The 15,031-nt window shown below is 36.9% G+C and overlaps 1 protein-coding gene across 1 annotated transcript; it reads left to right on the forward strand.

The window, feature by feature from the left end:
* Positions 1-5,609: 5,609 nt before the first annotated feature.
* Positions 5,610-14,565, forward strand: LOC144360991 (uncharacterized). Its single transcript, XM_085505245.1, has 18 exons — positions 5,610-5,621; positions 5,784-5,870; positions 6,003-6,133; positions 6,293-6,409; positions 6,596-6,712; positions 6,813-6,990; positions 7,193-7,297; positions 7,903-7,966; positions 8,066-8,372; positions 8,505-8,569; positions 8,728-8,997; positions 9,343-9,606; positions 10,163-10,789; positions 10,996-11,172; positions 11,805-12,032; positions 12,202-12,496; positions 13,721-13,791; positions 13,919-14,565. The coding sequence occupies exons 1-18, from the start codon at positions 5,610-5,612 to the stop codon at positions 13,924-13,926; spliced, it is 3,123 nt and encodes a 1,040-aa protein (XP_085361371.1). The 3' UTR covers positions 13,927-14,565.
* Positions 14,566-15,031: the final 466 nt, after the last annotated feature.

A 15,031-nucleotide genomic window follows, 5' to 3' on the forward strand; every position in this document is an offset into this window, starting at 1 on the left:
ATGCGTCAAAGGAACATCATATTTATTAATTTTTGAACGTTTTTTTTAATCACAATACAAAAATTAGACGACCTTCAAAGACGAACATGCAAAGTTCAAAATTTTTAAATGTAAAATATATGAAAAATTATGTATCAAAAGTGTATGTGGCGATTATAATTACAATGGACCTACCGAGAATATTTCCATGGTGCTGATAACATGGACACAAAGCTACAGACAAAGTAGATATTCTACTTCTTTATATCTCCGTGTCCTAGGATTCCATGTCCTGGACTACACCAATGCGTTATTGAAAATATAAATTGAATATTGTTTGAATGAATCTCCCATTAATTACTATGTATATACGTGTAACTGGAAGTGTTAATACATCATGTGTGTTAACATCCTACGTACATTATTGTCTGCTTGGAAAAACATGGCTTGGCATGAGACTCATACTTTGATTTCAATAAATATGGGAGGTTCGTCACCTGCGCACACGCGCGAATTGAGTCCCAAGCGACGATAGCAACGATAGCAACTAACAATCTCTAAAATGCTGGACAGTTGAAGTAGGATGTTCGTCACCTGCGCACGCAAAGGCTTACGGGTAGACGCTTGTTTATAAACAATGACACGCTATGGCCGTCTGACGCATGCGCAGGTGACGACTCCCTTGCTTTAAAAGATTCTCATATTAAAACATGCATGTCATGTAGTTCATTTCTGTTAATGCTGTCGATTCCTCCCATACACTCATTGTGTTTTGTGATGTGAATGATCAGAACATGAATTATCGGCGTACGCAGGGGATCTTAATCGCATATCACTGCCAGTGTGCAAGGATAATCACCATTACAAACTCTTGTCTTATCTTATAAATCCTTGTTATTACAAAACACAAAAATAGTGTGTATGTTTAAATTCATGGTTCCTATAATATTCTTAGTGATTTGTTCCAACGACTCAAACTGAAACATACTAACCCCCCTATCCTCGGGGCGGAGCTACGTCACAAGACGTTCCACGTTGCTACGACGCGCACCACTGTACATGCATTTCTATGGGCTCTGTGCGCGCTGCTGTGGAACGCCGGTCGAGCCGGTGAAAATTCGAGAAAACAACACAAACTCAACTTTGAAGTAATCCCGAACAACCAAATTTATATATGTTACACACGTAAGGCTAATCTTGTTACGCTGTTCAGAGGAGTCTCAACAATCATCCCAAAATACCGTTTGGGCCTTTGTTTTCACCGCCTCCGGTTGCCAGGCGGTGAAAATGCCCGGATGTCCGCCCTCGAGGATACCGTAAACAACAAGTAAGGCGACCCTGTCACCTTTTCATTAACCGTATTCCATAATATTCCATAAATACTGACATAGTAATATTTCTAAGGGGCGAGTGAAAACAAACCAACATCAAGAAATCTACCGAACAAAGTATACGGTTGTCTGAAACAAACATGTCAACTTGAACCAGGGGTAACGTAGCACTTTTAAAAATGAATTTGAATATCTGCGGCCAATGAAAACAATCTTAACTACGTCGTTTGGGGCGCTATCGCTGTCGGAGAATTCAAGATGGTGTTGCGTGAGGCAAAATTTTGTATTATTAATTTTAGTCTATTTAATTCAACTGAACGTCCATTTGTGGCGATGGTGATATTCTTTTACAGGATTATTTTCCCCTCAATCTGATCAAAATAATAACTATTGTTTTGGCTTTTGAGTATAATTCAAGTTATCTATTACATTCACATTCTCAACTGATGTTTTCCCTTTTTTATTATGAAAGCCACAAATATTTGTATTAGCGGATAGTGTTGGCAAAAAGTGAGATGAAACAGCACTCATGTGGGATACTCTTTTTTTAATCAGATTTACTTCCTCTGCGCTATAATTCAATCACAAGCAAAACTAGACGAGATACCGTCTATTATCGCGAGACTTCGAACTATCTAGAAATGGCTGAAATCCTGGCTAATGCCAACACCTCAAATGTTTGTGTCTACTGCGTCCCTCTAGTGACGGGTCGCTACAGTGACGTTAAAATGACGTATATGGTGAATACAATGTCGCCAAAATCGACCACTATATCATAGTAAAATCAATCAAAAACGTAATCTTCATTCATGGACAACAACAAATTAAAATGATTTTGACGATTTGAACGTTTTTTGTGCCACTCATTTGAGTTATTGAAGCGCTTTCAAAAGAGGCAACTTTCTGTTTTTCATATTAAATTTTGTGATAATAAAAAGTGATTTTCCCACAGTGTGCCCTCTCAGTGGCAAGTATGAATGCGGGTATTTCTCTGGTAATGCGATGTGTAGGAAATACCGACGTTAAGCCATTATATTAGGTCACCCCGGAAATTAGTGTCACCTGCGCATGCGTCAGATGGCCATAGCGTGTCATTGTTTACAAACAAGCGTCTAGCCATGAGCCTTTGCGTTTTTAGCGTGTGTTGTTATCATCGCTTGGGACTCAATTCCCGCGCGTGTGCAGGTTACGACCCTCCCGCTTTAAACCTTATTGTATGCATCGATCTGCACACCATTGAAAGGCGCCATCTTTGTTAATATGGGACACGCGACTCGTGCACGCATGGCGATAGGGGCATTGTATTATTACGAGAACAAACTAGGGGAAGCTTGTTTGCAAGCATATTGTTTTCGTTGAAATTATTATGTTCATGACACACTTGTGCAATACGTAAAATGGACCAACTTGCACTATTACTATGACTGTCCTACTTAGAGAATACTAATTTTTGTACATGGATGCTCATTGTAGTATTTTGGGGATATACCGCTATCTGAGATTTGTATATAGTGGGTATAAAAACAGAAAGTGATGCTCTACGTTAAAAAAACGCTATTTTTGGCTTCACATTAATTCAAAGCAAGTATTTACTTTTTATTATATCAGCATAAAGAACAATTCTACAAATTTGTCGATGTTGTCCCAACACAGATCATTTCATTTCCTTTGCTAGATGAGATATTCATAAGTGATTCCATTCTGGTTTTCAATCTTGTGACACTATCAACTTTTACTGATTTGACTGATTCGCAATAATAACAAGATTATAACAGCACATGGAATTCACAAAACCGGAATCATAATTACTGGAAATAGATTCCATATAAATGACATATAGATCATATTTTCAATTTAAAATTAAACACGATTATACCTTTAAATGGTTATCATATTACTCTTAATTACGTTTAATGATAAATATAATAACCAACCATTTGGAGCGATTATTACTTTACGTACAGTTATATTCGCCAACTTTGAGTAACGCATCCCCAATTTCTTGTGAATTGTACTCACATTATGTTGCTTCACGTGTTTGTGTGCTTCTCATTGGTCGGGCTGAATAAAGCAGCGCCGAACGTAAGTTTTTCACCTTTTGTTATTGCTATCGCATATGTGGCTGCATATTATCAGGCAATGAAGACACTCACAATGCATTTCCGTTGTTTTTGCAGTTTTTGTCTCAGGCTGCGATCAAGGAATATGCAAGAGAGGCAGGTCTTCACTCAGGTACGTCACTGTTGGAATTTTTAATGCTCAAATCACTATTATGGAAGGCAAAATGTGATTTTTTTATCGTAATACACACACGTTTAACTTTGTATTCCCATTCTGTATTAGACATAGAACATTTCTCATGGATTACTGTGCTCACCATAAATATATGATACAATCAGTTTGTTTGGTAACAAACTCTGAGACGTGCATTGAAGCTATCCAATACAGAAGATCATGGTGTCCAATCATCAAATCGAACATAATTGATCTATTTACAATCGTTCAGAGATTATGAACATTACAAATCTAAAGCTATCTTGGTGCTCACGTTTATCAAGGTTTCTGTACATCATATAAAGTGGGATGCAACTTGAAACTCAAGATGTGTTCAGTCTTTAGTCTGTGCAACTGTATTGCAATTGACGTGTATTTGTAATACTAAAATGTCTTGCATCATCTTTTATTAAGTACCTGAACATGATGTATCTCACCTGACTATCGGTGAACAACCTCTGAATGGCCCACTTCACGTGCAATTTCCAGCGTTTGGAGAAGTGTACAATGCCCAGGTCAAGAGTAGTGGACGTAAGTTACATGCATGGCACATCGTATCTCATACGTTTAATAAAACAGGTTTAGCCATTAATTCCAACTCCCACAATGCATTACACATATGCTCATAACAAACTCCCTGAATCGCTCATTATTATAATATTATTACATGTATTATTATCATGCAAGTAATTTGGATGCATCATCCATGGCAACATCTTCCATGTTATATCACAATATTTCAAATAGTGTTGAACAGACATTGGTATAGTGATAAGAAAGAAGAATGTCATATCACTTACAGTAATGCCGAAACAAACCACGGCTGCATTCATGTGTACGATTATATCACTGCTTTATATTGCAAATCTATTTCTATGATTAGCAACCTTTTACATGTATATTTGACTGTACAGCAATTGTCTCAGCCCAGTTTGTGGAATTCTGTGGAGATGAGGGTCTTCGTCCAAGTCCCGATAAGTTATCCTTAGACGTCGACAACACATGTCTCTATCGGGGATACTTGGAAGGGATCGATAATTCATTTGTGGCACTGACAATGTGCAAACCTACATCTGTCGTAAGTAAATATGACATTAAATTTAATTTTGTCATGATCAGTGAGTATATTGAATATTTTTATAACCGATATTACATGTATTGCAGATATATTTGAAATTCACGTAACTAGACCACCAGCCTGGAATCGATTAATCAGCACAAGTACCTGTAAATCTCAACCAAGATTTCCTCAAAAATATCATTAATCCCAGCCACTGCCTTTGACCTCAACATTCCAGTTTCTTACCCGTTATATATAATGGTCCATTTTTGTGTTTTGTGCCAAATGAAATATTTTGGCCAGGGAACTCGAGATTATAATCACGCGCCTACAATAAAGCTGTCGGGATGTGATATTCTCTTTGTTACAACTTCCAAGCCTAACCTAAGCCTATCTTAATAGACGCGAGTATGAGACAACAATACACTAAATGTGTCAAGTTTATCGACTATTTCAGACTGGTTGGTTGATTGGTAACTACACATTATTGATTCACCCGGTAAGAGAAGACCATGCAAGATCATTACGATCTACCAGTAACTCAAACAACAGCCATCCACATTTAGCATTCAGAGTTGATGAACTATATCAACCAGAACTCTATAAATACGATGTTCTTGATACGATGATGTCAGGTTTGTAAACACGCTGTGTGTTAAGTGCAACATAATAAGTAACGCATGATATTATCCTGGCTTTGTGGGAGATATGTTAAAAATGTTTTTTGTGTATGATTAAAATAGAAATATATGGCACTTAAAATGGAAAAAAAACACACATAAGAAACCACATTAGAACAGTATACCTTATTATTTCATCTTTAAGGTCGACCATCCCAGAGGAGTGTGAGACAAAGCCCATCCGACAACTCAGTACAGCCACCAGTATACGTGGAATTGATGGTAGCGTTTGATAAACAAGCCACAAGTGATCTCGGAACGAATTTAATACCATACGTTGTGTCGATGACAAACATGGTAACTGTCCAGTTATATCAACTGTCACGTTGAATCTGTCACAAGTGAATATATATTATGCTACACAATGATTTGACATTGTATAGTGTGTGACATCCGTATGAATATGACTATAACCTCCACTGATTCTCTTTTTATTTGGACCGTTTTGTTTTATTTCAGCTTGCCACTGGTTATAGACATCCGACTGTAGAAGAGTTTGACATCACTATTCGACTCACAAGGATCATACTGATAGACGATGATACGGTGAATACAGTGTATATAGTCTAGATTTGAAATCATATGATTACATAATTCAAGCTTTTAATATTACAAACACCATTGCAGAATGGATACATGACGATCATTTTAAGATAGATATGTTCTTCTTTTATTCAGTGTCTCCCAACACTCGACGTTGCGGATCATTCAAGTACACGCTTAGGCAACTTCAAAGGGTGGGCTAATGAGATCAATCCCAGTGACGAGGACAACCCATTCCATTTTGATTACGCATTGTTTTTGACAAAGTACGTTGTGTAGTTTAATATTTCTAATAAATCGAGAACTATGTTTCTTCAAGGTCATGTTGACGGTAATAATCATGGGCCATTAAATGAAACAATCAACAGGAGATATAAATGCAATACGTTTATGTATGTATACTATGCGTTGTATTTATATTCCAGCAAAGAGTTTTCAGATGGAGTTGGAGGAAGGGCTTACCAGCCTGGAATGTGTTGGGGTGTTGGGGAATGCCACACGAGTACATCATTATGGTGTATCGGCCATGAAGTGGGACACTCGTAAGTATACAGTCTGGACCTGCACCATGGAAACATAGCTAACATTTTAAGATCTTTACAGTAAATAATAAAATATTTGTTAATATAGTTTCAGTCCATTATTCTGATTCTTGATAATAATCAACTATTTGACACGTGAGCACTAAATGAAATCATATAAATGCCGTGTATTGTCACTAATCACAGGTTTGGGATGACACACGATTCTGAGCGATGCCCTGATGGTAAAGAGAAGGGATGGGTATCAGGCAGTATGTATAAGTTTACACCATGTAACATGGGGGAAGTACGTAACTATTTCAGGTAAAGTGATGATACTAGTCAAAAGTTGTCAATCACATCACACCACGTCACGCCACGTCTCACCACGTCACATCAAATCATTGTTCATGCTATTTTACAGGAACCCACCATCTTGCTTACTGGACAAACCAAATGATTCCACTTCTTGGCCTTCACCAGAGTGGAATTATGGAGACAGACCTTTACCAGCAAAGGCATTTCCTGGCGACGAGCAATGCAAAGCATATTACTACCGGGAAAGTGTTGGAGAGTGTTCATGGAAAAGTATGCTGGTTCAGGTTAGGGTTAGAACTAATTTGCTAGAGACAGATCATATATTCAGACGTATAATTAATGCGTTACGCAACGGTGATTACGTTTCACTACATATATGGTATATTCATTCCACGCGGAATTTGCATGATATGGATGTATCGCGACTGTGTACTAAAAACTGTGATTCCAAGCAAATTCATTATCGTCCAACCCATATTTTAACAGAACTTAAAACCTGGAGATAATTGCTATGTTTACTGTGAAATGAGAGATGGTAGTTGTCAGTACTGGGCAACCGGAAAAGAAGGACATATATGTGGACCCAAACAGGTAATTTACGCTTAGCCTATTACCTGAATATAAAATTTCACTTATAATTCAAAATATTTATTGTTTCTAATCAGCACATTTAAAATGATTTTTTTTGTAATTTGAGTAGTGAGTATATAATTGCAAGATCCTCAAATTGAAAGATTAAATTACAGAGATAATCATTTGGATTTCAAATATAATCACGTTAAGAAAATATTATAGCCATTGTATTATGCATCAAATAAAATAGTTAATGTTATAGTGTTGGCATGTAGCAGGTTTCCATGCTCTGACCGTACCATCTGTGATCACTATGATTAATACAATTGTGTAATCTCGATTTGCGTAGATTTGAAAAAGTATGTTAATTTTCAGAGTCACCAGATACACAACGTTGTCACTGCTCATCAGATGGCTAGATTAAGACAAACATGTTAGAATGTAATATACAAACCTGTCGACTCACATAGTGTACCGCTGTCCTTACCTAGTATGCTTTTTCAAAATCGAGAAATCTGTATATATCGACCTTGGTTGTGGTATAAGCGAGCTCACTATTATAGATTATAGAACCATATCAGAACTGATACAACACATTAATGACGTGCTCTTACTTTCAACAGATGTGCTCTGAAGACGTTTGTAAATGTATTGATGAAAATGATTGTCCACAGGAAACAGGATATGGCAAGTGTTGTTAATAAACATGTTGACATTATAAGATGACATCTATTTCGTTAGACAAACGTTTGCTCAAAAAATGCGTTTTTTCTTCATTTATTTCAGGTTTACCCCCTACAGTTTACACGTATGTCCCGTTTTTAATGGCAGAAAACCGTGATACAGCGATTGACATATGCACGAGTAACTCTGGTCGGTTAGCCAAGATTCTGAATAAAGATACGCTAGATTTTCTGAAAATGCAGCTGGCATCACTAGGTCTGATTAACGTTAATTTTCAATTTGATGGGCGTCGTTACAGTGATAATGGCAATGACTGGGAGACTGTTGACGGTGAACACATGACGTATTTTGATTGGTATTCCGGAGAACCCAACAACGGTGGAAATGAAGAGAAATGCCTGCACATATGGTAAGTCATTACATCCAACTGGCGTTTACTTGAATTTTACTCTATGTAATGCTAGGTATCCCGCTATATATGCAACGCTTTATTAACGAAATGAATGCAATATTAGATAATTCTCAACATTTGTCAATGCAGGAAAAGAAACAAGCAACTGAATGATATTAACTGTGAGACACCCCAGCCGTTTATTTGCCAGAAAGGTAAGCCAACACAATATACACGTTACATTGTATCTTCATTAAAATTATGCGCAACGTTATACTTGCAAAATCATTGAATTTGAATTATCCATTGCTTTAATAGAAACATATTTGTCAGATTATAAAAGTATGATTCTCATTTGCATTTATGGTTTAAGATGGGAAGGGGGAATGTTTTATGGACGAACTTGCTACTGACTATCGAGGCAGAATGTCGACAACAGCTAATGGATTTACCTGTCAGAAGTGGTCAGAGCAGTCACCGCATACACATGCCAATACACCCGAGAAGAAACCTTATGGCGGTCTCGGCGATCACAATTATTGCCGCAATCCGGATAATTGGGAAAAGGGACCATGGTGCTATACTAATGATCCCGGTAAAAGATATGATGTATGTGATTTAGGAACACCTAAGGCAAAGTGTGGTATGTATGATGACGTGCACTCTCCAGTGCGGCTAATCATAGATTTAGATTGTTTACAGAATACTTTGAGCGCAATATATGTTGCTCAATGTTCGAGTATGAACTCATCTTGATCATTTATCATTATGTCCAGGTAGAGGAAGGGAAGATGCCTTGTTAGGGGCGTAGTACTTAATTTGAATCCACTTCATGTTTTAATTTTGATTTGAATCGACATTCCCGTTTAAAGTATTAATTGTTTTTTTCCAGCGGATTTATTTATGAAATGACTAAATCCTTGAAGAGCTACTTCCGAGTAGCGTATAGTAATAAATTTAAAAAATATTTATATGTGTCTCTTTACAGCTGGAAAAAGCGAATGCTATGAAGATCCTATTGGCACAGACTACAGAGGGGCTTTGTCAACAACAGCAAAAGGCTACACTTGCATGAAATGGGCAACACAGTCACCCCACGAGCACACAAGAACGCCGGCCAATTACCCAAGCAGTGGTCTTGGTGATCACAATTACTGTAGGAATCCCGATAATTCAGAGGGAGCCTGGTGTTATACAACCGACCCTTCAGAAAGATGGGGACTATGTGACATTGGTCATCCCGGAGAATGTGGTATGTTAACCATTATTGTGAGGGAGGGGGAATAATTTTATTGAATGAAAAATAGAGGAACTGTAAATAGTCTGTTTATAGAATAATGAATTGCTTAATTATTGGACATCACTTATGTTGAATCTGAATTGTATATTGATTTGGTTGATTCAACATCTCGAATTGTGTTGTCTATGCTAAATTATATGTGGCTGCATTAAACTCAACAATAATACCATTCATTCCACTAAGACAGTATTAATTTAAATAAGTAAAACAGTAAATAAATAAGCCCGACCACGAATGGTTGAATTCTCTATAATTATGTACTACCTTCAATATGTTCAGTCGTGCTTATTGAGGATTGTAATCATTCGACAAACAAACCCAAATACGTCATATTAATCTTGTGCAAATTTCGGGCTAATTGAATACTAAATATGATAATCGCTTCATAACTAAAGCATTGACGTATTCCAATGTAACATGATTTTGTAAAGAAAGTATCACGAAGTCACAGTAACTGCAAACATACATCACAGAAGCAAATAGCATAGTTCTATTTTGTATTTCACAGCTCGTATTGGGTCATCATTAAAAGGCAAAATGGTGGCGTCTACGGAGAAAGTGGCCATAGTCTCGATGAAAGAAATTATGTTCAACGTCTCGGCAGTAACAGTGAGCTACTGGATACGGACTAAATCAGACGACTGGAGAAGTACTGCGTTTATCTATTCAACTGATCACATCGAAGACGCGTTCAGCATTCGCAACGCTGATAACATAGTCCTTTCCATAAATGGCGTTAAGGCTCCAAAGTCAAATGTCGCCGTAAACACCGGATGCTGGCACCACGTGTGTGCCACGTGGGAAGGTGCTTCCGGTGATTGGAAGATCTATAAAGATGGCACCCTTTCCGGGTCTGGGTCGGGTTTCCAGACAGGCAGTACAATAGTAGCAGGTGGCATCTATGTTATTGCTAGAGGTCAAGATACTGCGGGTGATGTTTGGGACACTGGCTTAGACGGAGACATGGCTCACTTCAATATATGGAGCCATGTGAAGGACGACGATGAAATAAAGGAGCTGACAGCCGACTGCAATGGAAGCATGGATGGCGATGTTCTATCCTGGAACACAGATGCATTTAGTGTACAATCTCGTATGCTAAACCACCACCCGATAGTTAACTCCGAAACTTGTTGTAAGTACTAAGTATTTTATATTTTATTTCATAAATTAGAAAGTCTGTTGTACTATGTCTACCACGTATATGTGTCAAATTACTAACGAAATATTAAAAGAGAAAATAATCGCCAACTTTATTATATCTTCAACCCCAGAAACACAATTCTCAACTTCATTTATGTTTGTATGAATACTAAAATGAATGTTTATGTTTTTCCGAAGTAAATATTGAAATAATCAAAACCTGGAGAGATGACGAACAATGTGGCGCCCCCAACTTGTTACCAAATGGTCAGGCAGCTGAATGTGATCCCATGGGCAATGGCCGTTGTTGTTCTGCCTCTAGTCAGTGTGGGAGTGGTGACACTAGTTGTAATTGCCAAGGATGCATCGATTATAGTATGTATTTTGCAGTCAGTAATACGATACAGGTGTTTAGTATAACGTGACGTCATAATACATCAAAATATCACTATGAGTTTTCATAAATAAAATCAAACTCTATTTATTCCGTTCTGAAGTCATTGAAATCTATTTATAGTTTATTATTGTTGTTCTTGTTTTGTACATGCGCATAACAGTAACAAATATGGCGATGTTCTAAATGTGGGCTTATGTTGGAAGTGTAAACACTGCGGAGCCAGACTTTGGACGCAAATGTTTTATGTTTTACAAGTATATTACGAGCAGAATGTCAATGGTAATATAAGCAATTATGAAAGGCTGTGTTGGATCATCAGTGATTTTTTTTTATTTTGAAGAACTACAGTGTAAAGCGCCAATTGTCAACTAGATTAGTTTGTACGCAAAAGGAAATTTGAAAAAAAAAATATCCCAATAAAGAATTGTGAAAATTCTTCTGTACTGGCTGCATATTAAATAGTTTCTGGGTCATCGACAACAGAGGAAAATGCATTCTTTGAATATTTTAAAATACCAGATATTTAACCACAAAACAGTAAAACACAAATAGTTTCATAGGCAATTTCATCATACCAGACGTTCAACTTAGTGCTTATTTATTCATGCAGGCTGTAAAATCGATGAAAACACCGAACGAGGTGGTGATGGGCTCGTCAATGGCATATTCAACATCGTGGCTAGTAGAGAAGAATGTTGTGTTCAATGTCGAAGTATCAACAGTTGCAAGACTTGGTCCTTTGATAAGACATCTCAGCAATGCTGGCTACGTGACGCCATCACTCAGCCAGAAGACAATGATCAATTTGATTCTGGAATAGTATCGACTATCCTGACAGGTTTAGCAACACTATACTAGTCACAGTGTTTTATAGTTGACCACAGGAGGCTAGTGTCCTGGTACACTACCTCTAAAGTGGGTTCAAGTAGAGGCATTAAATATCACCCATGTGTTCTTCCTGTAGACATGTGAATAAGTACTGTGTATATCTCTCTATATTGTCACAGGACCAACACTGAATTGCATTGAGTATACACTACACCTGGAGATAGCCAACTGGGACGACGCTACTGCAGTGTGTCAGAGCGAAGGAGGTCGACTCGCGATAGTCAAAACAGCAGCTATATCCGACGTAATCAGCGCCTTTCTCATAGACAACAAAGTGAGAATGAGTGTGTGGATTGGATTGAAACGAGATAATAAGGGCGTTCTGCACTGGATAGATGGCACGGCAATTGATGACAACTCTTATACAAACTGGGCTCCTGGTGAACCATACTCTTCTTCATGTGTGAATCTATGGTGAGTTATAACATGTACTGTATTGAGTAAGATGTTAAATATGTTGGTAACTTTGGATATGCCTAAAAATCTAAATCTATCAATCTGATTGGCTGAAACATGGTATACTATCTGGCACTAGAAAACCTGTGATTCGCTCCGAATCTAACTGAATTGAAATCGCACGACTGGGAGCACTGATGAAAACAAGCAAACCTGGTACACGTACTAATATAAATTATTATTGCAAAAATGGTAACATGTAGCTAATTTTGCGAGAAATCTCCTTGCGAGGAACGTGTGCGTTCATTGTAACATAGCGTTCGAATCGAACACGTGGCGTCATTGAAGCGTACATTCCTGGCACTTGCCGGTTCTGTTTTCTGTTTTGCTTCGTTTATGTGCGGAAATAGTGTATGGGTGGTATTACTACTAGTTCGTTGAAATATACTAGAATTGCTGAAGGTTTTGTCATGCGTCTCACCCATTATTGCATATGTTCTATGTAGAGCGTTTTAGCCCAAAATTCGAATACGAAATCTAGAACGCATACTACAAGGTGGGTAAATTCTAACCCTCTCAAAATGAATTATAACTCCAGTTCACATAAAATAAAACAATTCACGTGTAAATAATTATATAAAGCAACAACAGTGAAATCGTGCAATTATATTTTCAAAATTATCACAAAAGTGTTTTAAAAAGTATAATCCGATAAAAGACGCTGGGAAAATTGTAAATTTTCACATAGCAACGTGATATAAAGAGTGAGTTTGTATTGCATTATATATGTACGAGTAAGTTATAATGAGGCTATAAACTGTACGCTCGGTTATATAGTAGCGGATATAAGGCTTACGTTCAGTGATTATCTCCCGCCAAATGTGCTAATTTTACCCAGAGATGTCTCGTATATCTCTAATTAGAGTTCAGTGTCGCACACATAATGTATATGATTAAATTACACCCAAGAACAGAACAGTTATAGAAAAAATACAACGATACAATAAAGGCATAGATTTGTTGGACCAGATGGCCTCAGAGATACCATGTGTCGCGAAAAGACAGAGCAATTCTTACATAACATTTGACACCAACAAGGTATAATTCCGAATCCTATTCATAAAGTAGTCTTCAAGAAGGCACAATATCCAATGTAACGCAAATTAACATAAATTGACACCACAAACATGTCGTATCATATGCAAGTTAAATAAAACAGTTTGTTTATGTTTACGTTTCAAGGCAATCACGTGATTTCAAATGGGATGATACGTATTGCTCATATGCATTGATATTCCTGTGTGAATTTGATGGTAAGTCTGCAAATGTTTTACATGTTTCCATGGTAACAATTCTCATATTTTACTTTAACTATGGTTACGTAATATATAATCTTAAATACTGTAATCTGTCATGTTTTCTTTGTTGTTTCCCTCGCAGTATGTTGAGGCCATATATGGAAAAACCATAAAGAATGTACCGATGGAACTCGATGAATATATCATTTCTTTATTCATTCAATATCAATGAAATATATGTTATGTGGTGCACAAAACAAATACATAAATTAAAATTATCGTATTATTCAATTTGATTCACGAAGACCTGTATTACAGATACAAGAATTTTGTAATGTTAAATTTGTCTCGATTTTGCACCACATCCAATCCACATGCAATTTTAATGAAGGTTTACATTTTGTGAAGGCTGGGATACGTATTCAACGAAATAGTTGGCGATGATGTCGGAATGAGATGAAGAAGCTGTAGGAATATTGCTGCACACCATTAGAAATAATCGCAAATATGAGACAGCTAGACTCCAGAATAGGGTCTGAATGTGTGACCTTTTGAGGAGTCTCAAATAAGGCGTATCAAGATTGTTGAATGAGTAGACATGTCAAGTTGGTTGTATTGTATGTATCGTATTCTGACCTTCAGTATATAATTACAACTTATGAAATATAGCTTGTTTACCAATCTTCAAGATACATCGAGATTTTATAAAGACTGATGATTTTCTGATTTCTGTCACTGTACTGTACGAAACCCTGGTTAGAACGTTAAATAAATGTTAATTTAACCCTATGCTTGTTAACACTCAAGCGGCAAAAATTACTGAAATAAACTACGGGATCACGTGTTAGTAACGATTTAAGCCTTCTGAAACAGATAACAGTTTTTCAAAAAATAAATACGTTAAATTATTTCATTGAAATTAAAATACAAGAAAAATACAAAATATAAGAAACGAAATATTGGAAGGGAAAGATAAGTTATAATGCGATACGATAGAAGGCGTTTGGAGCTTCAACTAATCTGTTCTATACCTATAATTTTTGTCACTGTGTAGACACAAAGTAATAAAACAAGTGAGGCAAATAGGCCAGTACATTTTGGAAGCTTTTCATGAGTAAAACCTAATCCCAGGGCATTTGTGCCTCTATACTTAAAGTGTAACACATAAACACTATGTTCACACAGGGGTTAAAAAAATAATGTTATTTATTTAAAAATAAAAATATATTTAACCACACAGTTATAGCTTGACAGT

This window comes from Saccoglossus kowalevskii, chromosome 11 (genome assembly GCF_978046115.1).
Source record: "Saccoglossus kowalevskii chromosome 11, keSacKowa6.1, whole genome shotgun sequence".
Taxonomy (NCBI): Eukaryota; Metazoa; Hemichordata; class Enteropneusta; family Harrimaniidae; genus Saccoglossus; species Saccoglossus kowalevskii.